Raw genomic sequence first — 17,676 nt, 5'->3', positions numbered from 1 at the left:
AATTGTAAGTTAACTCAACAACTGTTTATTGTTTTTTACAGAAAAACAACTTTAGGCCCCACAAATTTCATTGGTTTTTCAGCATTCTTGTTTATCTAAATGCTTTCCAACAATGACTGTATTATTTTGAGATCCATCTTTTCACACTGAGCACAATTGAGGGACTCATATGCAACTATTACAGAAAGTTCAAACACTCACTGATGCCCACTGACTTTGAACCTTCTGTAATAGTTGCATATGAGTCCTTTAGTTGTCCTCAGTGTGAAAAGATGGATCTCAAAATCATACAGTAATTGTTGGAAAGGGTCTAAATACACAAAAATGCTATTATGTGAAATATCGGTAACACTTTACAATAAGGTTCATTAGTTAACCATATTAGTTAACATGAACTAATAATGAACTGGACTTATACAGCATGTATTAATCTTTGTTAATGTTAATTTCAACATTTACTAATACATTATTAAAATTTTGTTAACATTAGTTAATGCAGTGTGAACTAACATGAACAAACAACGAACAACTGTATTTCCGTTAACTAACGTTAATGAAGATTAGTAAATACATTAACAAATGTATTGCTCATGGTTAGTTCATGTTAGTTAATACATTAACTAATGTTTAACTAATGAACCTTATTGTAAAGTGTTACCGAAATATCTTATTCAGGTCAGTACTAAATAAAATATAACATGCATTTTGTATGATCCCTCTTATTTTGGTCAAATAATTAACATATTGCAGATTCTGCAAAGTGTATGTAAACTTTTGACCTCAACTGTATGCTGAACAGGAAGTTCTGTTTGTACCTTTGTAGTCAAATGTGCTTGGGGAGAATATTGTTTATAAAGAAACCAAACCGAGCCAATTAGAACATCACAGGTTTTAGTTTAAAATATTTGTGTTTTTTTTTGGCAAGCTTAAGTTTAAATTTAGCCTATGCAATTTTTAAAAACTGCAAACCTGGTAAATTCAGAGTGTTATTTATGTCCATCGTTTAATATTAAGTAAAGCACTTACATCTGTGAAGATGTTAAGTTTGTTGCACTATGGGATGCATTTTTGCGAAATATACTAGGCGCAAAACTTATTAAAGTTACTTGTATATGATTTTTTGGAATTTGTGAAAAATTTACAGTTAGTCTGTGTTTGTTTGTGCTTAGGTCTAGATATCCCTGACCCTGATGAAATCGAGTACATCAGGCAAAATGTGGAGGCGACTATAAACAGCACTGTGCACCTTCATTGTGGATCCGACGTGCCCACATTGTTCATCTGGGTCTTCTCTAGGCCCGGGACAGAGAAAAATGAGCCTCTAGCCTACAACTATGGCCAGGGCTCCAAACTCCTGGCCTTGGCCAGCACCCTGGGAGAGATTTCCCTGCTTACCAACACAACCACTCTGGTGATTGAGGGGGTCTCGGATGAAGCTGAGGGGGTCTACACCTGTCAGGCCTTATACGACATGGATGAACCGCCTAAGGTTAAGTTTTACTACACCCAGCTGCATCTGCAGGATGAGGAAGAGAGATCCAGGGGGTCAGGACTCCCCTCCAGCGATTAAGTAGCAGTTTAACTAACTATAATATAACTAATCACAGATTTTTAAAGAATGATCTATGCTGACCAGTGTGTGTAGTTTCACTGTGATTCAATTAGACTTCCCTAAGAGTAACATTTATGTTTAAATAAATGTTTTAAATACAAATTAACTGCTGTTTATTGCCATGTTCGTTCACACTGATTCTGTAATTCAAATTCTGTAATCACATTGATATTTTCAAACCAAAACATTTTTAATTTCAACGAAACTGATATTCACATCCAACTGACTCGACCGTTATCCAAGTTTCCATCATTCCATTTGAGGTACTAATAACACAGTCAAACTGTCTCTGAATATCTGCGTAGCTAAATATTTTGTTTGTAAGTTACCACCAGGAACATAACTATCCCTTAGTGTGGGAAATAAACAGCTTTTGGCCTTGAGTAATGAATCCATAAACCACCATGTCTGGGCTTCTATGCTGCAATAGATCAGTCAGAAAACCAAAGCTACAGATATAAATATTGGTCACATAACTCAGTTATTTTTATGATGGGAAATTCAGCCTCGGCCATCGCTATGCTAAGGCAAAAGGATTGCTCCGCAATTGTAGCACATTTAAAACGTTATGTCTACAAATTATGAACAACAAATTTCTTTGGGGGAATTGTTCAGTCTTTGCTACCTCTGATTCACTATACTGATGACTATGATTTTGCCAGGTACTGTGGGAGCTCTGGAACTACAACCATAGTTCTAACCCTTGTGCAAACCGCAACCCCAACCTTAACCCACAATCCGGAGGAAATGATAGGTCGATACGCCCTAGATAGTTTGCCCAAAAATGATAATTATGTTATTATTTACTCACCATCATGTCATTCCAAACTATTCCAAAATACGTGGTTGGGTAAATTCAGGACTGTGGCAGTACACCAAGATCCTTAAAAAGGCACCCAAGATCATTTTAAGTAGGCTTACATCAGTAAGTTTTGGTGCCAAACAACTTGATAAGAGAGGAAGTAAAATGCAGTGTGAATTTCTGCCACCTCCTGGACTGGAGCATGAGGCTTAAATGGCTAAATAGCTGGCAAAGTTTTAAATATTGGGTTGTTTTCTTTCAAAATATTTGGGGCACTTGAAAATGATCCGTGAGCCAAGCTTTGCTGACACTCCTAGGTGCTTTGTGATCATGTGTTAAAGTGTTCTTCCACTGTATTTAATTCACCATTGACATTTATTCAGTCGTCTCCTTTTCTTTTCCCCAGATGAATGAAAATATTATTCCAATTAAATCACACCCGTCAAAAATATACTAAGTGACAATAAGGACAGGCGTTGCACTCTTCCTCTCATCCCACAAGGTTAAAAAAAGGAACTGACTTCCACACAGCGTCATTTGGGATTGGGAAATGTTGTGAAGGTTGACTGAGGTAACGGCTGGTTCTGTCAGCATGTATAAGTGACTTGTCATCATTGGCCTAATTATGAGCAGAAACACAGACACATGGAACGCAGAAGCGTAACGCAGGTCAGACCTCAGGCATGACAGAACGCTTGTAAATTAACTTTACGAGACCTTTATCCCTTCCGCACAACAGAAATATAGTGATAGCCATACATAATTCAAACCCCATATGGAGTAGCAACCCAATCATCAGCTGATCTGCTAAGTCTTGCATACATTTCCTATCGACTGCGGAGATCATGGTCAAGAAAATGGTCATTTATTTGTACAGCGCTGATTATGGGGCTGAAATTTGCTTAAAATAATAGAGGTCTGGGGCAGGGCCAGAGTCTCAGAGTCTTTGTGCGGTTTTGTAACCTCTCGTGGATAAACGGCTTGGAAGCCGAGTCAAATCAGGCCACTCTCAGAACAAGAGACAAGAAAAGAGAAAGAAGCGCGGCCTAATTCATGAGTGTTACATTCATTCAGGGTGTGCCAAAGAGACAGGCGAAGAATGGTGGGCGGAGGAGGGGGCTGGAGAGGGTGCTAACAGGTCCTCTCAGAGACTGGGGGAGGAATTTTTGGGGTGGACAATGGCCACATTTGTTCCCATGGTGCCCTTAATAAGGGGTCTGAGTGCCGTGTAGGAGCAACGGGACAGGGTTAAGGCAGGGTAAGTAGAGAGCGACTTCAGACAGAAGCAGGTCTTTATCAGGAGGTCCTCAACCTTATCTTCATCTCATCAAATGACCTGAGACTTCTGTCAACATCTTTCTTCCTTCTGTCTCTGTCACAGTCACTCTATTCTTCCTCACTATCCTTTTCCCATCTATTGTTTCAGGACGCTTTCTCAATAGAGCAGGGATAGGAGGTTTGGGTCCTGGAGGGCCACGGACTTATGGAGTTTAGCTCCATCCCTAAACTAAGGTACATCTTTGTACCTAAAGGGTCTATGTTGGTACTCTAAATGTACATATTAGTACCTAAAAGGTATAATATCTAATGATCTGAGACCTCTATCAACATCTTTCTTCCTTTCCTCCTTACTATCCTTTTCCAAACTATTGTTTCAGGACTCTTTCTCAATAGAGCAGGGATGGGCAGTTTGGGTCCTGGAGGGCCCACAAACTTACAGAGTTTAGTTCCATCCCTAAACATTAATCTAAACTAAGGTACATCTTTGTACCCAAAGGGTCCATGTTGGTACTCTAAACCCCGGTTTCACGGACAAGGCTTAAGCCTAGTCCTAGACTAAAGTGTAAGTCTGAGCTGTTTCAACTGAAATAAAATTGCACTGATTGGTTTTAAAATATATCCTTGCCTTTGTTTTGTCTCAAGATGCACACCAGTAATGTTTTTTTTTTTTCTAAGCACGTTTATAAAAATTACTTAAATGTCCTAATTGAACTATGGCCTAATCCTGGCTTAGTCTAAGCCCTGTCTGTGAAACCGGGCCTAAATGTACATATTAGTACCTAAAAGGTACAAAGTACTTTTATCCAGAGAGTCTTACATTGCATTTAAGGCATACTTTTAATCAGTTGTAGGAGGCAACAGGACAGGGTTGAGGCAGGTTAAGTAAAGAGCAACTTCAGACAGAAGCAGGTCTTTATTAGAAGGTCCTTAACCTTATCTTCATCTCATCAAGTGATCTGAGACCTCTATCAACATCTTTCTTCCTTTCTTCCTGACTATCCTTTTCCCATCTATTGTTTCAGGAATCTTTTTCAATAGAGCAGGGATGGGAGGTTTGGGTCCTGGAGGGCCACGGACTTACGGAGTTTAGTTCCATCACTAAACATCAATCTAAACTAAGGTACATCTTTGTACCTAAAAGGTCCATGTTAGTACTCTAAATGTACATATTAGTACCTAAAAGGTACAAAGTACTTTTATCCAGAGTGTCTTACATTGCATTTAAGGCATAATTTTGATCAGTTGTAGGAGGCAACAGGACAGGGTTAAGGCAGGGTAAGTAGAGAACGACTTCAGACAGAAGCAGGTCTTTATCAGGAGGGCCTCAACCTTATCTTCATCTCATCAAATGACCCGAGACCTCTGTCGACATCTTTCTTTCTGCCTTTGTCACAGTCACTCTATTCTTCCTCACTGCCCTTTTCCCATCTATTATTTCAGGACTATTTCTCAGTAGAGTTTTGGTCCTGGAGGGCCACGGACTTACAGAGTTTATTTCCACCCCTAAACATCAATCTAACCTAAGGTACATTTTTGTACCTAAAAGGTCCATATTGGTACTCTAAATGTACATATTAGTACCTAAAAGGTACAAAAGTTAACCTTCTGAAAAGGTACTGCCCCAGTGACAGTGAAGTTGCCTGTCCCTGGAGTACAGTATCAAAGTAAATGGTTTTATTACCTTGCCAAAAAGTTCAGATTCTCTTGGCCACATCCAGAGTGTCTTGCATTGCATTCAGGGCATATGTTTGATCAGTTTCTGCATTCCCTGGGAACTGAACCCTTGACCTTGGCGTTTCTAGATTCTTTGTGCTACAGGAATGCCTTTGTGGCTCAGGCTACGCTGTTCACCCCTCTAAAAGTCATCTTGACAATACTAAAGCAAATTCACAGGTCCAGCAGGATGAGATCCGATATCATTGTGTGATCTGATATGCTTCAGTTTTCTGAGCCTACCTTTGCCTGGTGTTTAGATCCTGGCTTTGGTTTTCCAGCTGAAGCCCAGTGGAACCAAAAGGAAATTTTAAAATCCAGACCCTGTAAGCCCAGCCAGAATTCAGGAAACCACCTTGAAGAGACCTGGACGGTGCGCTAAACGGTTCAGCACAATCTGGCAACAGCAAGACCTCCTGTCTTTCCAGTGTCTTCATTTTTCTTTCCAACCAAGAATGACAGATGGAAGCATCATGATGTCAATGGGTTTGTAGGGTATAACCAGCAGGCCTGACTATAATTGATGGACAGTGACTGGGTTTTCTGAGGACTCTGAGACTAAACTCTGATTCACTCCAACCAGCCTACTTTACCTTGAACTCAGGCCAAAATATAAACATCTCAACATAAAACATATCAACATCTCAGTCATGGGTGGGCAAGATGTCATCACATGAATATTAAGTTAGACCATATACAATTAATCTCTTATCTGGTTTGTAGAGCATCTAATTTGCAAGTTAGTGGGAACATCAATGACTTATTAGTAACATTACATTTAGCAGTAAAATGTAAAAAAATTAAACAATTTCAACAGTACCTTAACAACATCTTTTTTAATCAGACAGTGAGATGTGAGTGCAAACGTTTTTTTGATCAGTGGTCAAATGAGTGTAGTGTGGAATACTTCATGTGTATTTTTGCATTCTCCTGGCGGCAACAAATCTCAGTGCTCTAGGGTGTGATAAAGTAGCATTCAAATGTCTGGATTAATATTTAGGTACGTTGCTATAAACATTGACTTTAACTTGTTTAGGAAGATCCTCTCCAAACTGTTGCTCCACCATGACAACAGCAAAAACTGACAATAAAATAAACCATTTGCACTAATTCCTGCTATACTGCCCCTTGTGGAAATATTGACAAAGTACATACTTGTAAATCACATAATGTTTACATGAGCATATTTTCTTTAACAATAAAAACAAAAATTAGTGAATGTATTTCATATCAGGAATATGAGCTTATTTGGTTGCTTATAATTCAGAAAGAGTCAGCTTTGGGTGAGTTACAGATGGAGAATGTTTGACTTTCCATGTGCTTTTACAGAAAGGATGTAGCAAGGAGTCACTATGTCTATAGGGAGGTCAAGATGACATTAAGCGAACATATAATTCATTATTACCATCATTGTAGTTGTCAGTCATAATAGCAAAAGTTCAGGAGGAAACATTTTTGAAGGTTTGTATCAGTAAATGCTCTTCATGGGTGGAGGAGGATTTTCGGGGTCTAAAAGTTATGGTTTGCTTCCATAAGTACATCAAGCTCAAAATGAAATATGTGATATTCAATGACTATGGAAGCACATTTCTGCTACTGAATAAAAAATAAAAAGGTTATTGTGACTTTATCTCACAATTCTGACTTTTTTCCTCAGAATTATGTGATGTAAACTCACAATCACAAGAAATAAAGTCCGAATTGCAAAATAAAAACGGGGGGAAAAAAATTATCAAGTCCAATTTTGAGGGAAAAAAGTGATGCGTTCTCATAATTGAGTCGATCCCCCGGTTTCACAGACATGGCTTAAACCTAGTCCAGACTAAAATGTAAGTCTGAGCTGTTTCAACTTGAAGAAACTTGCACTTACTGATCTTAAAATATATGCACATCCAGTAATGTTTTTTTTTTTTCTAAGGAATGTTCATATAAAATAATTAAATGTCTTAATTGAACTATGGCCTAATCCTGGCTTAGGCTAAGCCCTGCCGATGAAACCAGGCCCATGTCTCGCAATTCTGAGTCAGAATTGCGTTGGTCTGACATTTACTAAACAGGCTTCTATACATGACAGATGGAATTACTATGAAAAGCTATAATAAAAACATCTTAATCCAGCCAGCCTGAAATCAGATGTTAAAATACTGCAAAACATGACAATGCATCCACCCTTCGGAAATTTGCTTATGTAGACAGTCAACTTGAGTACAAGCCACATCTGAAGCTGGCATAAGGAGACCGCAGTAATGAGCTCCACTAAGCAACCAAACAAAAACGCTCACGTGATGTCAACACAACTACTGGCTTTCAACACAAAGTCTGGAAGGGTCAAAGGTCATTCAAGCACTCGCATGTTTGTTTATGGTTAACAAAGAGACGTGGAGAGCAGCGAGGAGGTGCGGCCGCGAGGCTGCGGGGATTGACTGTGGGAAACTTCAAAGAGCCGTCGCAATTACCGGATACTTGAGCAGATATTTCTGATATCCCTCAGGCACTGACAGTGCTGAGTGCTTTATTGATTATAGTAGGGGCGACCTAATTTTAGACTTGGTAAAAACCGCAAAAGCAAACGTTTTAGATGCGAGCTTGCAGGGTGTTTTAGGTGTGCAATAAACCATGGAGGTGGAAAATAGATGTAATACTTAAACTTCTCTTTATATTATTACAAAACTTTACACATACAATGGCTAAACTCCACACTGTGTGGAACAAACGAAAAAATATAAAGTCAAATAAACAACAAAATAAAACGTTTCTCGTCAAAACAAAAAAAAAAGCATAAATAATATAAAAGACAAACTTTTTTCTTACAACAGATACATTCATATGAAATAATATTTTACTACTACAAAAAAAATAAATAAGTCATCTAAAGAGTTTCTGCTTGTATTTGTTTACTTATAAAAGTCCTCCCACAAATGGGATAGTTTCAGCCTTTGAGTCTTCCATCATCTTTGCATAAAAGTCTGTTTATATCCATCCTTCTTTCCCTCATCAGTCTCCAGCTCAGTAAGCAGTCAGTTTAGTGTCCATTTCAAGTCACAATGTCTCTGACCATTCCATCTTTTTTTTCCAAATTCCCAATTCTCTTTCTTAATGTGTACGCATGTTTGATAAGTGTTTAAACGTGTTCAGATCTCCTGCACGGTAGGCTGGATGAGATCTCCAGTCAGGCTTCCAGTAGAGATCCAGGCTGTTTTTTCCTTACAGTCCAGATCAGGCAGTCCCAGCCGTTCCCAACACACCACAGGACCCTCCAAGTCTTCATGCTGCACGAGCTGAACTCCTGTTACACACACACAAGCAGATAGAAAAAAAATTATGCACCAGCTCAAGTATGCAGAAGTCTAGTCAGCTAAAATAACATTGCATGATGGGTAATTTACAGTTTGCCAATGCAGTAATTTCCTGGACAGCAAAGCAACACTGACTTTCCTCACTCAGAGGGTGTGCGGAGTGAATCAGAGAGCTCTTTATAGCGCTGCAACTCTCTCACCTCTCTGCTGCTCGAGGGTGGACTTTGTTTCCACTGGCAGACAAGGGGAATTCTGGGAAAAGGGTGGAGCCTTGCCCTCCTCTGCCTCTTCGGCTGGATCTCTCTCCAGGGAGCCGTTGAGCTGTGGGCTGTCACGTCCATGGCAGCGAGACAAAACGGGGTTGAGGGGCATCATTTCCAGCCCGTCGGGTTGGCGCGCTGCCACGCGGTGCATTAGAGGGAGAGTGCCGGCCGTGAAAGTGCCGTTGGTTTTTGTGTAACACCTGTCCACAAAACACAAACACAAGACGTAAGTAATGGCCACCGCACGCGGCGAGGATGAAACTTGAACTTTTCTGAAACAAACTTCAAATTTAGCATTTTCCAGATATTCTTATGAAAACACAGATTTAAACTTGGGTCCTTTTGCCAAATGAACAGGTTTTGGGCCAAAAAAACTACCAAAAGCATCATAAAAGTGGTGTGTGTGACTATTTCAGTGCAAAAAATGCTTTTCTTAAGATTTTTTCTTGTTTCCAGACAAAATATCAAAAAAAAATTTAAACCGAGAATGATTCTCTACAGTAAAAATTTGTTTCTTGTTTTCAGAAAAAAAAACAAGTCAAAATTAAGTGACAGAAAACAAGATTATTTTTCTTACCCCATTGGAAAATGATTTAGCTTGTTTCAAGCAAAAATGCATTTAATTTTGATCAGGTTTTTTTTTCTGAAAAAAGACAATTTTTACTTTAGAAAATCCTTTTTGATAGATATATTTTGGCTGGAAACAAGACAAAAAAAATCTAAGTAAGAAAATATGTATTTCCGTGTTACTGAGACAAGATTAAAGTTTTAATTAATAGTTTGAATATTTTTTTTTTCCGATTTTCCCATTTTTTAATTTTTGGTAAAGTTTTAGTAATTTTGTGTATTCTGTCATTTGTATTACATATTTTTACAGATATTTACACACACATACATACATACATATATGCATGGGTCAAAGACGTTAAGATGTCCACATCAAAATAAATTTAAAAAAGTGATTTTATGTCCACAGAAAGCACATTAAATGAAAGTGTCTAATTTTAGGGTTTCGAATAAGTTTTTGGAGAATAAAATGTCAAAATTTGATTGAAATAATGTTACATTGTCATTCAGTGTAACACAATATCTATGTAATATTAAAATATATAAAAGGGCATATTAAATTTTATTTTATTGTGTTTTAAATGTGTAAAACATTACCCGACAAATGGACAAAATCTAGGACAGTGGCAAATTTAAAAAATGTAGAATTACAAATAATTAATATTTGGGGTGAAAGTAATTTGTCTTTTAATGTCGCAAATAGATTTTAGTTGTAAATATGCCTGACAAGATTGTTACACTAAGTGACATTTTAATGTCATTCTCTGTAAATTAGGGGAAAAATGTATAATATTTATTTTTTGCTCAGAAAAAAAAAATGCAATTAAATTAAACAGAAAACTTTTTAATATTTATTTGGAAAAACTAAAATTATTAAGTACAATTAAGAAGTATTACACTTTTTTATGGACTAGTTTTTTATGCTTAAACCCTTTTTCGTCTTAGGCCCATATTATATATATAAATTAAATCGTTTTTTTTTTATCTTTTTATGTACATTTATTTCAATTAACAGTTATTTTATTTCAAATAACAAATTATTTTGTGTAAATAAATATAAAAATAAATCACTAAAAACTAGTTGAAATGTAAGCAAAACTTAAATACTGCAAAAAATGCTTTTCTTACTTAGATTTTTTGTCTTGTTTCCAGCCAAAATTTCTAAAAAGTTTTAAATCAAGAGTTTCTAGACAAGAAAAAAAAAATCTTGTTTTCAGTAAAAACAAGTCAAAATTAAGGGTGTTTTTACTTGAAACAAGCAAAATAATCTGCCAATGGGGTAAGAAAAATAATCTTGTTTTCTGTGTGAAATAAGATTATTTTTGCTTACCCCACTGGCAGATTATTTAGCTAGTTCTAATCAAAAACTCACTTAATTTTGACTTGTTTTTACTGAAAACAAGAAAATAATTTTTACTTGTCTAGAAAATGATTCTTGATTTTAGAATTTTTTGATATTTTGGCTGGAAACAAGTAAAAAAAATCAAAGTAAGAAATAAATTTTTTGCAGTGAACGGGGCAAAATGTGAGAGTACAATATCCAATATCAACAAAAAATTATAATTAAATAATTTTAATCATGCATTCAACTTTTATTATGTTCTTTGTAAACACAAATGTGTTTACATCCCTTTTCACAATACGCATTCACTGTGCATCATTAACATTCTTCTTTCACTAAAGAAAGTCACAGGTTTGAAAGGATGTAAGTTATAAATGATAACAGAATTTTAATTTGCTTTGGTGAATAATATTTTATAAGAGCTTAAAGCTTGTGTACCAGCTAAAAACAAGCATCTCTGCAATGTTCAAACTCTGATCGCATCTGAGATCACAGATTTATTTCCGCGAGTCTCTACGCTGCCTGAGCAGACTCAACAGCCTGTGTCTCTGTGTGTTTGCACATGCTGATAAGACACAGGCTTCAACAGACACACACACACACACTCACAATAAACACATAAACAAACAATACCTGAGAGTATAAATACACATGCAGATAACTGTATGCTCACTCAAGAAGTAATCAGGGATAGAAAGCGCACACAGATGCACACGTTTAGTTGGTGCGCTGATATCAGCTTCATTCAGAAGGATTTCCCTCTGCTCTCCCGCTGGCCGCGGCTAAATAAACAGTGCGCTCATTAAGACTGTAGCAAGGGTGCGTTCAGTGTAAACTGTTACTGCCGGACACACTAGAGTACACAAACAAGCCTCGTCGAGGGGAGTTGCCATGTGTGTATGTGTGTGTGTATGTGTGTGTGTGTTTAGCCCAGAACAGAATACGCTCAGGTCAGGGGTGAAATGAGAACCAGATGGAACAGATGATTGGTTTGCTGACTGGAGGCGTGCTGAGCAAAACATAATTCTGCAGGCATGTAAACACCAAACATTAACAAGCTACTGGGCTTGACTTTTCCAGCGTAACATTTCCCTCTTTCTCACCTGTTGTTGTTGCAGAAGTTTTGACAGCTCATGCAGTCCGACGAGTCGTTTTGGGGCAGAGCCGTGTATATCCCTCCACCCTGCCACAACAAACACATGACGGATATAACACTAGCCATATTTCACTTCCAGTCTCATATACAGTGCCTTGCAAAAGTATTCACACCCCTTCATTTTTTTTCACATTTTGTTTTGTTGCAGCATTATGTTAAACTGCTTTAAATTAGTTTTTCCCCACATCAGTTTACACTCCATACACCATAATAATGACAAAGCAAAAACCAGATTTGTACATTTCACAAGTGTATTAAAAATAAAACACTGAAATAAGTACATTGCATAAGTATTAATACCCTTAACTCAGTACATCGTTAAAGCACCTTTACAGCCTCAAGTCTTTTTGGGTATGATGTGACAAGCTTTGCACATCTGCATTTGGCAATTATCTGCCATTCTTTGCCTCACCTTTTCACCTCTCAATCTCTGTCAGCTTGGACATTTTCTAGAGTCCTAGTTGTTCCAATCCTCTTCCATTATGGATAATGGAGGCTACATGCTTCTGTGAACCTTCAATGCAGCAGATTTGTTTCTGAACTCTTCCCTAGATCATTGCCTTAACACAAGTCTGTCACTGAGCTCTACAGGCAGTTATCTTGACCTCAGGACTTGGTTTTTGCTCGGATATGCATTTTCAGCTGTTAGAGCTTTTCTGAGAGGTGTGTGCCTTTCTAAATCAGACTCATTCAAATGAATTTGCCACAGTTTAACTCCACTCGAAGTGTAGTAACGTCTAGAAGCAATGTGAATGCTCCTGAGCTAAATTTCGAGTGTCCCAGAAAAGGGTATGAATACGGGATCTTTTCAGTTTTTTATTTCTAATAAATTTGTAAAGTTGTTACAAACCTGTTTTGTGCTTTGTCATTATGGTGTATGAGATGAAGATTGATGTGGAGAAAAAAAAAGTAATTTAAAGCAGTTTAACATAATGCTGCAACAAAATGTGAAGAAAATGAAGGGGTATGAATACTTTTGCAAGGCACTGTAAGTGTTTTATGGTATTGTTTGTTACATTCAGTATCACTAAACTGCACTATAAGAACAATTATATGAGGGTGATGGGAGATGTAAAAATGGACATAGGCCTTACACATTAGCCTTTTCCTGTACCATATTTGACACTAGTCCATACTGTACAATACCACATTGTATACACTATATACTAGTGTTCTGTACTGTTTTATATTGTAGTATACTTTATTATAAAAACATAAGGGTTGTCTGTGGACACTACAGTTCAAAGGTATTTAAGAGAAGTCTCTTTTTCTCACTAAGGCTGCATTTATTTGATCGAAAATACAGTAAAACAGTAATATTTTTATGATTTAAAGAACTATTTTATATTTTAATATATTTTAAATTATAATTTATTCCTGATATGCAAAGCTGAATTTTCAGCATCATTATTTCCGTCTTCAGTGTCGCATGATCTTTCAGAAATAAGGGTACATTTTTTGAAATTGAGATTTATACATTTGTTAGGATAGGACAATATTTGGCCGACATACAACTATTTGAAAATCTGAAATCTGAAGGCGCAAAAAAATCTAAATATTGAGAAAATCGCCTTTAAAGTTGTCTGAATTAAGTTTTTAGAAATGCATATTACCAATCAAAAATTACGTTGTTATATATTTACGGTAGGAAATTTACAAAATATCTTCATGGAACATGAACTTAATATCCTAATGATTTTTGGCATAAAAGAAAAATCGATAATTTTGACCCATACAATGTATTTTCGGCTATTGCTACAAATATACCCGTGCTCCTTAAGACAGGGTCACATATGTTGATTTTGTCATCAAATTCTCAAATGTAAATTTTTTTTGTGAAAAGAGAGTGTTGGCCACAAGAAAGGATGCATTAAACTGATCAAATGTGTCAGTAAAGATATTTACAATGCTGTAAAAGATTCTATTTCAAATAAATGCTGTTCTTTCGAACCTTCTATTTATCAAAGAATCCTGGAAAAAATGCATCAGTTTTTACAAGATCATTAAAAAGCAAAAAACATTTTCAACACTGAAAATAATACGAACCATTATTGAGTACCACAACTGAGTACCAATGATAAAATAATAATAATTGATCAGCAAATCAGCATATTAAAATGATTAATGATGCTGAAAATTTAGCTTTGATCACAGGAATAAATTGCATGGAATAAATAAGGAATAAATTAAAATCGTGACCCTGGACCACAAAACTATTTGTGGCAGTAGCCAAAAATACATTGTATGGGTCAAAATTATAAATTTTTCTTTTAGGCAAAAAATCATTAGAATATATAGCAGTATTGCAAATAAAGATCATGTTCCATGAAGATATTTAGTAAAATTCTTACCATAAATATATCAAAACCTAATTTTTGATTAGTAATATTTGTTATGTTGACAACTTTAAAGGCGATTTTCTCAATATTTCGATTTTTTTGCACGTTCAGATTCCAGATTTTCAAATAGTCCGAAAATCTCTGCCAAATATCGTCCTATCCTAACAAAGCTTATTTATTCAGCTTTCAGATTATTTATAAATCTTAATTTCAGAAAATTGATCCTCATAACTGGTTTTGTGGACCAGGGTCACAATTGATATTTCAAATTATAATATTTCAGAATACAACTTTTTTCCTAATCAAATTGTTTAGTGCATTAAACTGTGCAACACTATACACTATAATGCTTTACAGTGAAAAATGGATTGACACTGGTTCTGAATGCTAATTGGTTAATACAGCTTTCCACAATACAATAATGCATGGGAACCAAAGAGGCAAGCAACGCCAGACACATTATTTTCACATGATTACCAGAATCTAAAGACAATCACATGTAGGCACACATTTACTCACGTTATGAAGGTGATGAGGGTGTGGGTGATCGTACTCCATGGTGTTGTGGGGCAGAGAGGTGTCATGTGCATGCGGATGCCCAGGAGGGTAGAGGCCTCCTGATCCGTTCAGCAAAGCCAGGCCGTTGGGCAGTTTGTGGTGGAGGTGATGGCAGGTCTGGGGCATCATGGGAGCGGTGTGACCACAGCCCGTGTGCACGCTTCCATTTAGATGGCTGGAGCCAGGCAACGTGGAATATTCCAGAACATGGCCGTTCATCTCCGCAGGCTGGTACAGGTAACTTGGAGGATCGAATTCTACAGAGAATATTTTTGTACGTTAGTATGTTTTTGGTAATTAGTAGTTGAGACTTTAATTATTATAATTTTGGAGAAAGGACTTTTTTTTTTTTCAAATACTTCAAGAAATCAAATACTTTTATTCATCAATGACAGCAAAGACATTTAGAATGTGACAAAATATTGAAAATAAATGCAGATTTTTTTGCTATTTATCAAAGAATCCTGAAAAAAATATTTCAGTTTCTACAAAAAGTATTTGTGCAGCACAACTGTTTTGAACATTGATAATAATAATAAAGTTTATGAGCAGCAAATCATATTAGAATGATTTCTGAAGTGATAGAAAACTAGAGTAATGATGCTGAAAATTCAGCTGTGCATCACAGGAATAAATTACATGCTAAAATATACTTAACCCTTGTGCAACCTTATGGATATTTTTTTCCATTTTAGTTTAATTTTATTTTTATTTTTTTGCCTGTGCTCATGCTAACTACATACATTTTGGTTCAGCTGTGTATTTTTATTGAAATTGTAATATTTCACCCTCATTTCCTTTAATAAATCTATTTCACACTACGTGCAAAAATTAGTTCCTCTCAGCACCTTTGGGACAAAAATATCTCTCCTATTATTAATCCTAGGGCCATTTAACTATAAAATGATGCAATATTTGTTAATAGGCTTTTATTCTGTTGGCAAGGCTTTAAAAATGTTTTTTGATATTTTTTTAATCGTTTTTTGATATCTTTGGAACTTTGGTGTTGCCAACTTTACATTTAAAGGCCTCAAAATTAAAATTTTGACTACTTTGTACTACATGGTACCATTTTTGCTGTATAAAGTTTGGCATATAAAGCAAATACTTGCTTTATTCCTGTTTTCTGCTTATGCAAATTATAGTCTATTATAGAGTCAATTGAATAAATTATGCAGCTATAATTGTGTGTGTGTGTGTGTGTGTGTGTGCCTCCTGTAATGTTTGAGAGAGAGAAATCATTTTCATAAACTTAAACCTTTTTGGTTTTAATTCTTTACTATTTTTTGACATGGACATTTTTTGTCTTCTATGAAGCCATGTCTAACTTTTTTTAAATTAATGCACAAGGATTAAAAAAAGAAAACAGTTATTTTAAAGGGTAATAATATTTCACAATATTAATAAATGGAAAAACCTTTTTTAAAAAACTTTTTTACAAAAAATCTTAACGCACAAAAACAGAACTACACTGACAAATTATAGCCAAGATGTCAGTATTGCATACAAATTTTAAAGAACCCGAACCGGAGTGTGTGTGATTACAGTTAGCAGGCCCATTTGAAGCCTATTTCAGGGGGAGGTGTGTCTGTGTTACTACTTATACACACCACTGTGGCCAGCACTGTTTATTCTGTTACTCAATCTCATTGAGAGTGAAAGAGAGAGAAAAAAGACAGAAAGAAAGAACACTTCAAAGGGCCGGCTGTTGAGGAGAGGCAATGAAAACCAGGCCTGGATCAGGAGGTGGACTCTAATTCAATTTCACAAAGAATTTATTGACATAACATAACCTCTCTTAACCTTACAGAAATACTACATAAACTAAACCAACACAGTGCTGCTGGTCTCATTACTACATATCTAAATATAATAATAACAACAGCAGCAGCAAAATAAACCAATACTTAAAAAAAGTAACATATATACTAAACAAAAATATACATCATAAAAAACATAAAAATATATTTTTTAGACACTACAGTGATGGAAATTCAGTAGTTTTTTTTTTGTTTTGTTTTTTTTAAAGTAATCATTTTGTACTCAGTGTTGTTTTTGACAACCATCTTAGATTTAGTCTTAGTCTTAGTCTTTTGAACTAAAATGCTTCTAAGTTTTAGTCAAATTTTAGTCACTTCTATATGTGATAGTTTTAGTCCAATTTTAGTCGACGAAAAGTCAAAAAGGTTTTAGTCTAGTTTTAGTCAAAAAAAAGGGGGAAAAAGTAGTCTTTGAACAAATTAATGTAGGTCAGTAAGTATTTTGCTGCTGGGTAGTGTCACTTATAAGTTGTGAAAATAGCAGATCTATAGTTCAACACAATGTGAGCTTCCGGATCGACTATTTTCACCAATAATTACAATAATGAAGGAATGGTTTTAGAACATAAAAGACAAAAAAGGATGGAATGCTAAAACGGCTTGCCATACTAGTATAGCAAAGAGTATTTAATGCTGAAACGGCTTGCCATAGCGTCAGATACTTTTTAAGTTTTAATTGGCATGCACAATAAGCAGAAATGTCATGCATTTTAAACGTCTGACGGACCACCCACTAACATTTGTCTATTCTCGTCTCATTAACGAAAACTCACACACGTCTCGTCATGTTTTAGTCATCAACGAGCCATTTTTATCTCGTCATCGTCTCGTTATCGTCATGAAAAAAAGTGGCGTCAACGAAATGATTTCGTCATCGTCATCGTTGACGAAAACAACACTGTTTGTACTATGGTACACAGTGGAAAA

At 36.0% G+C, this 17,676-nt stretch overlaps 1 protein-coding gene across 1 annotated transcript in view; it reads right to left on the bottom strand.

Annotated features, from left to right (window-relative positions):
* Nucleotides 1-8,044: 8,044 nt before the first annotated feature.
* cdon (cell adhesion associated, oncogene regulated) overlaps nt 8,045-17,676 on the bottom strand; it is a 49,236-nt gene continuing 39,604 nt past the window's right edge. Inside the window, exons 16-19 of the mRNA XM_073850294.1 lie at nt 14,891-15,186; nt 11,980-12,059; nt 8,905-9,167; nt 8,045-8,694 (exon numbers count right to left, since the gene is read on the bottom strand). Coding sequence (XP_073706395.1) covers nt 8,540-8,694; nt 8,905-9,167; nt 11,980-12,059; nt 14,891-15,186 — 794 coding nt within the window. The 3' untranslated portion in view covers nt 8,045-8,539. The remainder of the gene's footprint in view (nt 8,695-8,904; nt 9,168-11,979; nt 12,060-14,890; nt 15,187-17,676) is intronic.

The sequence above is a fragment of the Garra rufa genome, chromosome 11, assembly GCF_049309525.1.
Source record: "Garra rufa chromosome 11, GarRuf1.0, whole genome shotgun sequence".
Classification (NCBI taxonomy): domain Eukaryota; kingdom Metazoa; phylum Chordata; class Actinopteri; order Cypriniformes; family Cyprinidae; genus Garra; species Garra rufa.
This window is presented reverse-complemented; position numbering and strand designations above follow the sequence as displayed.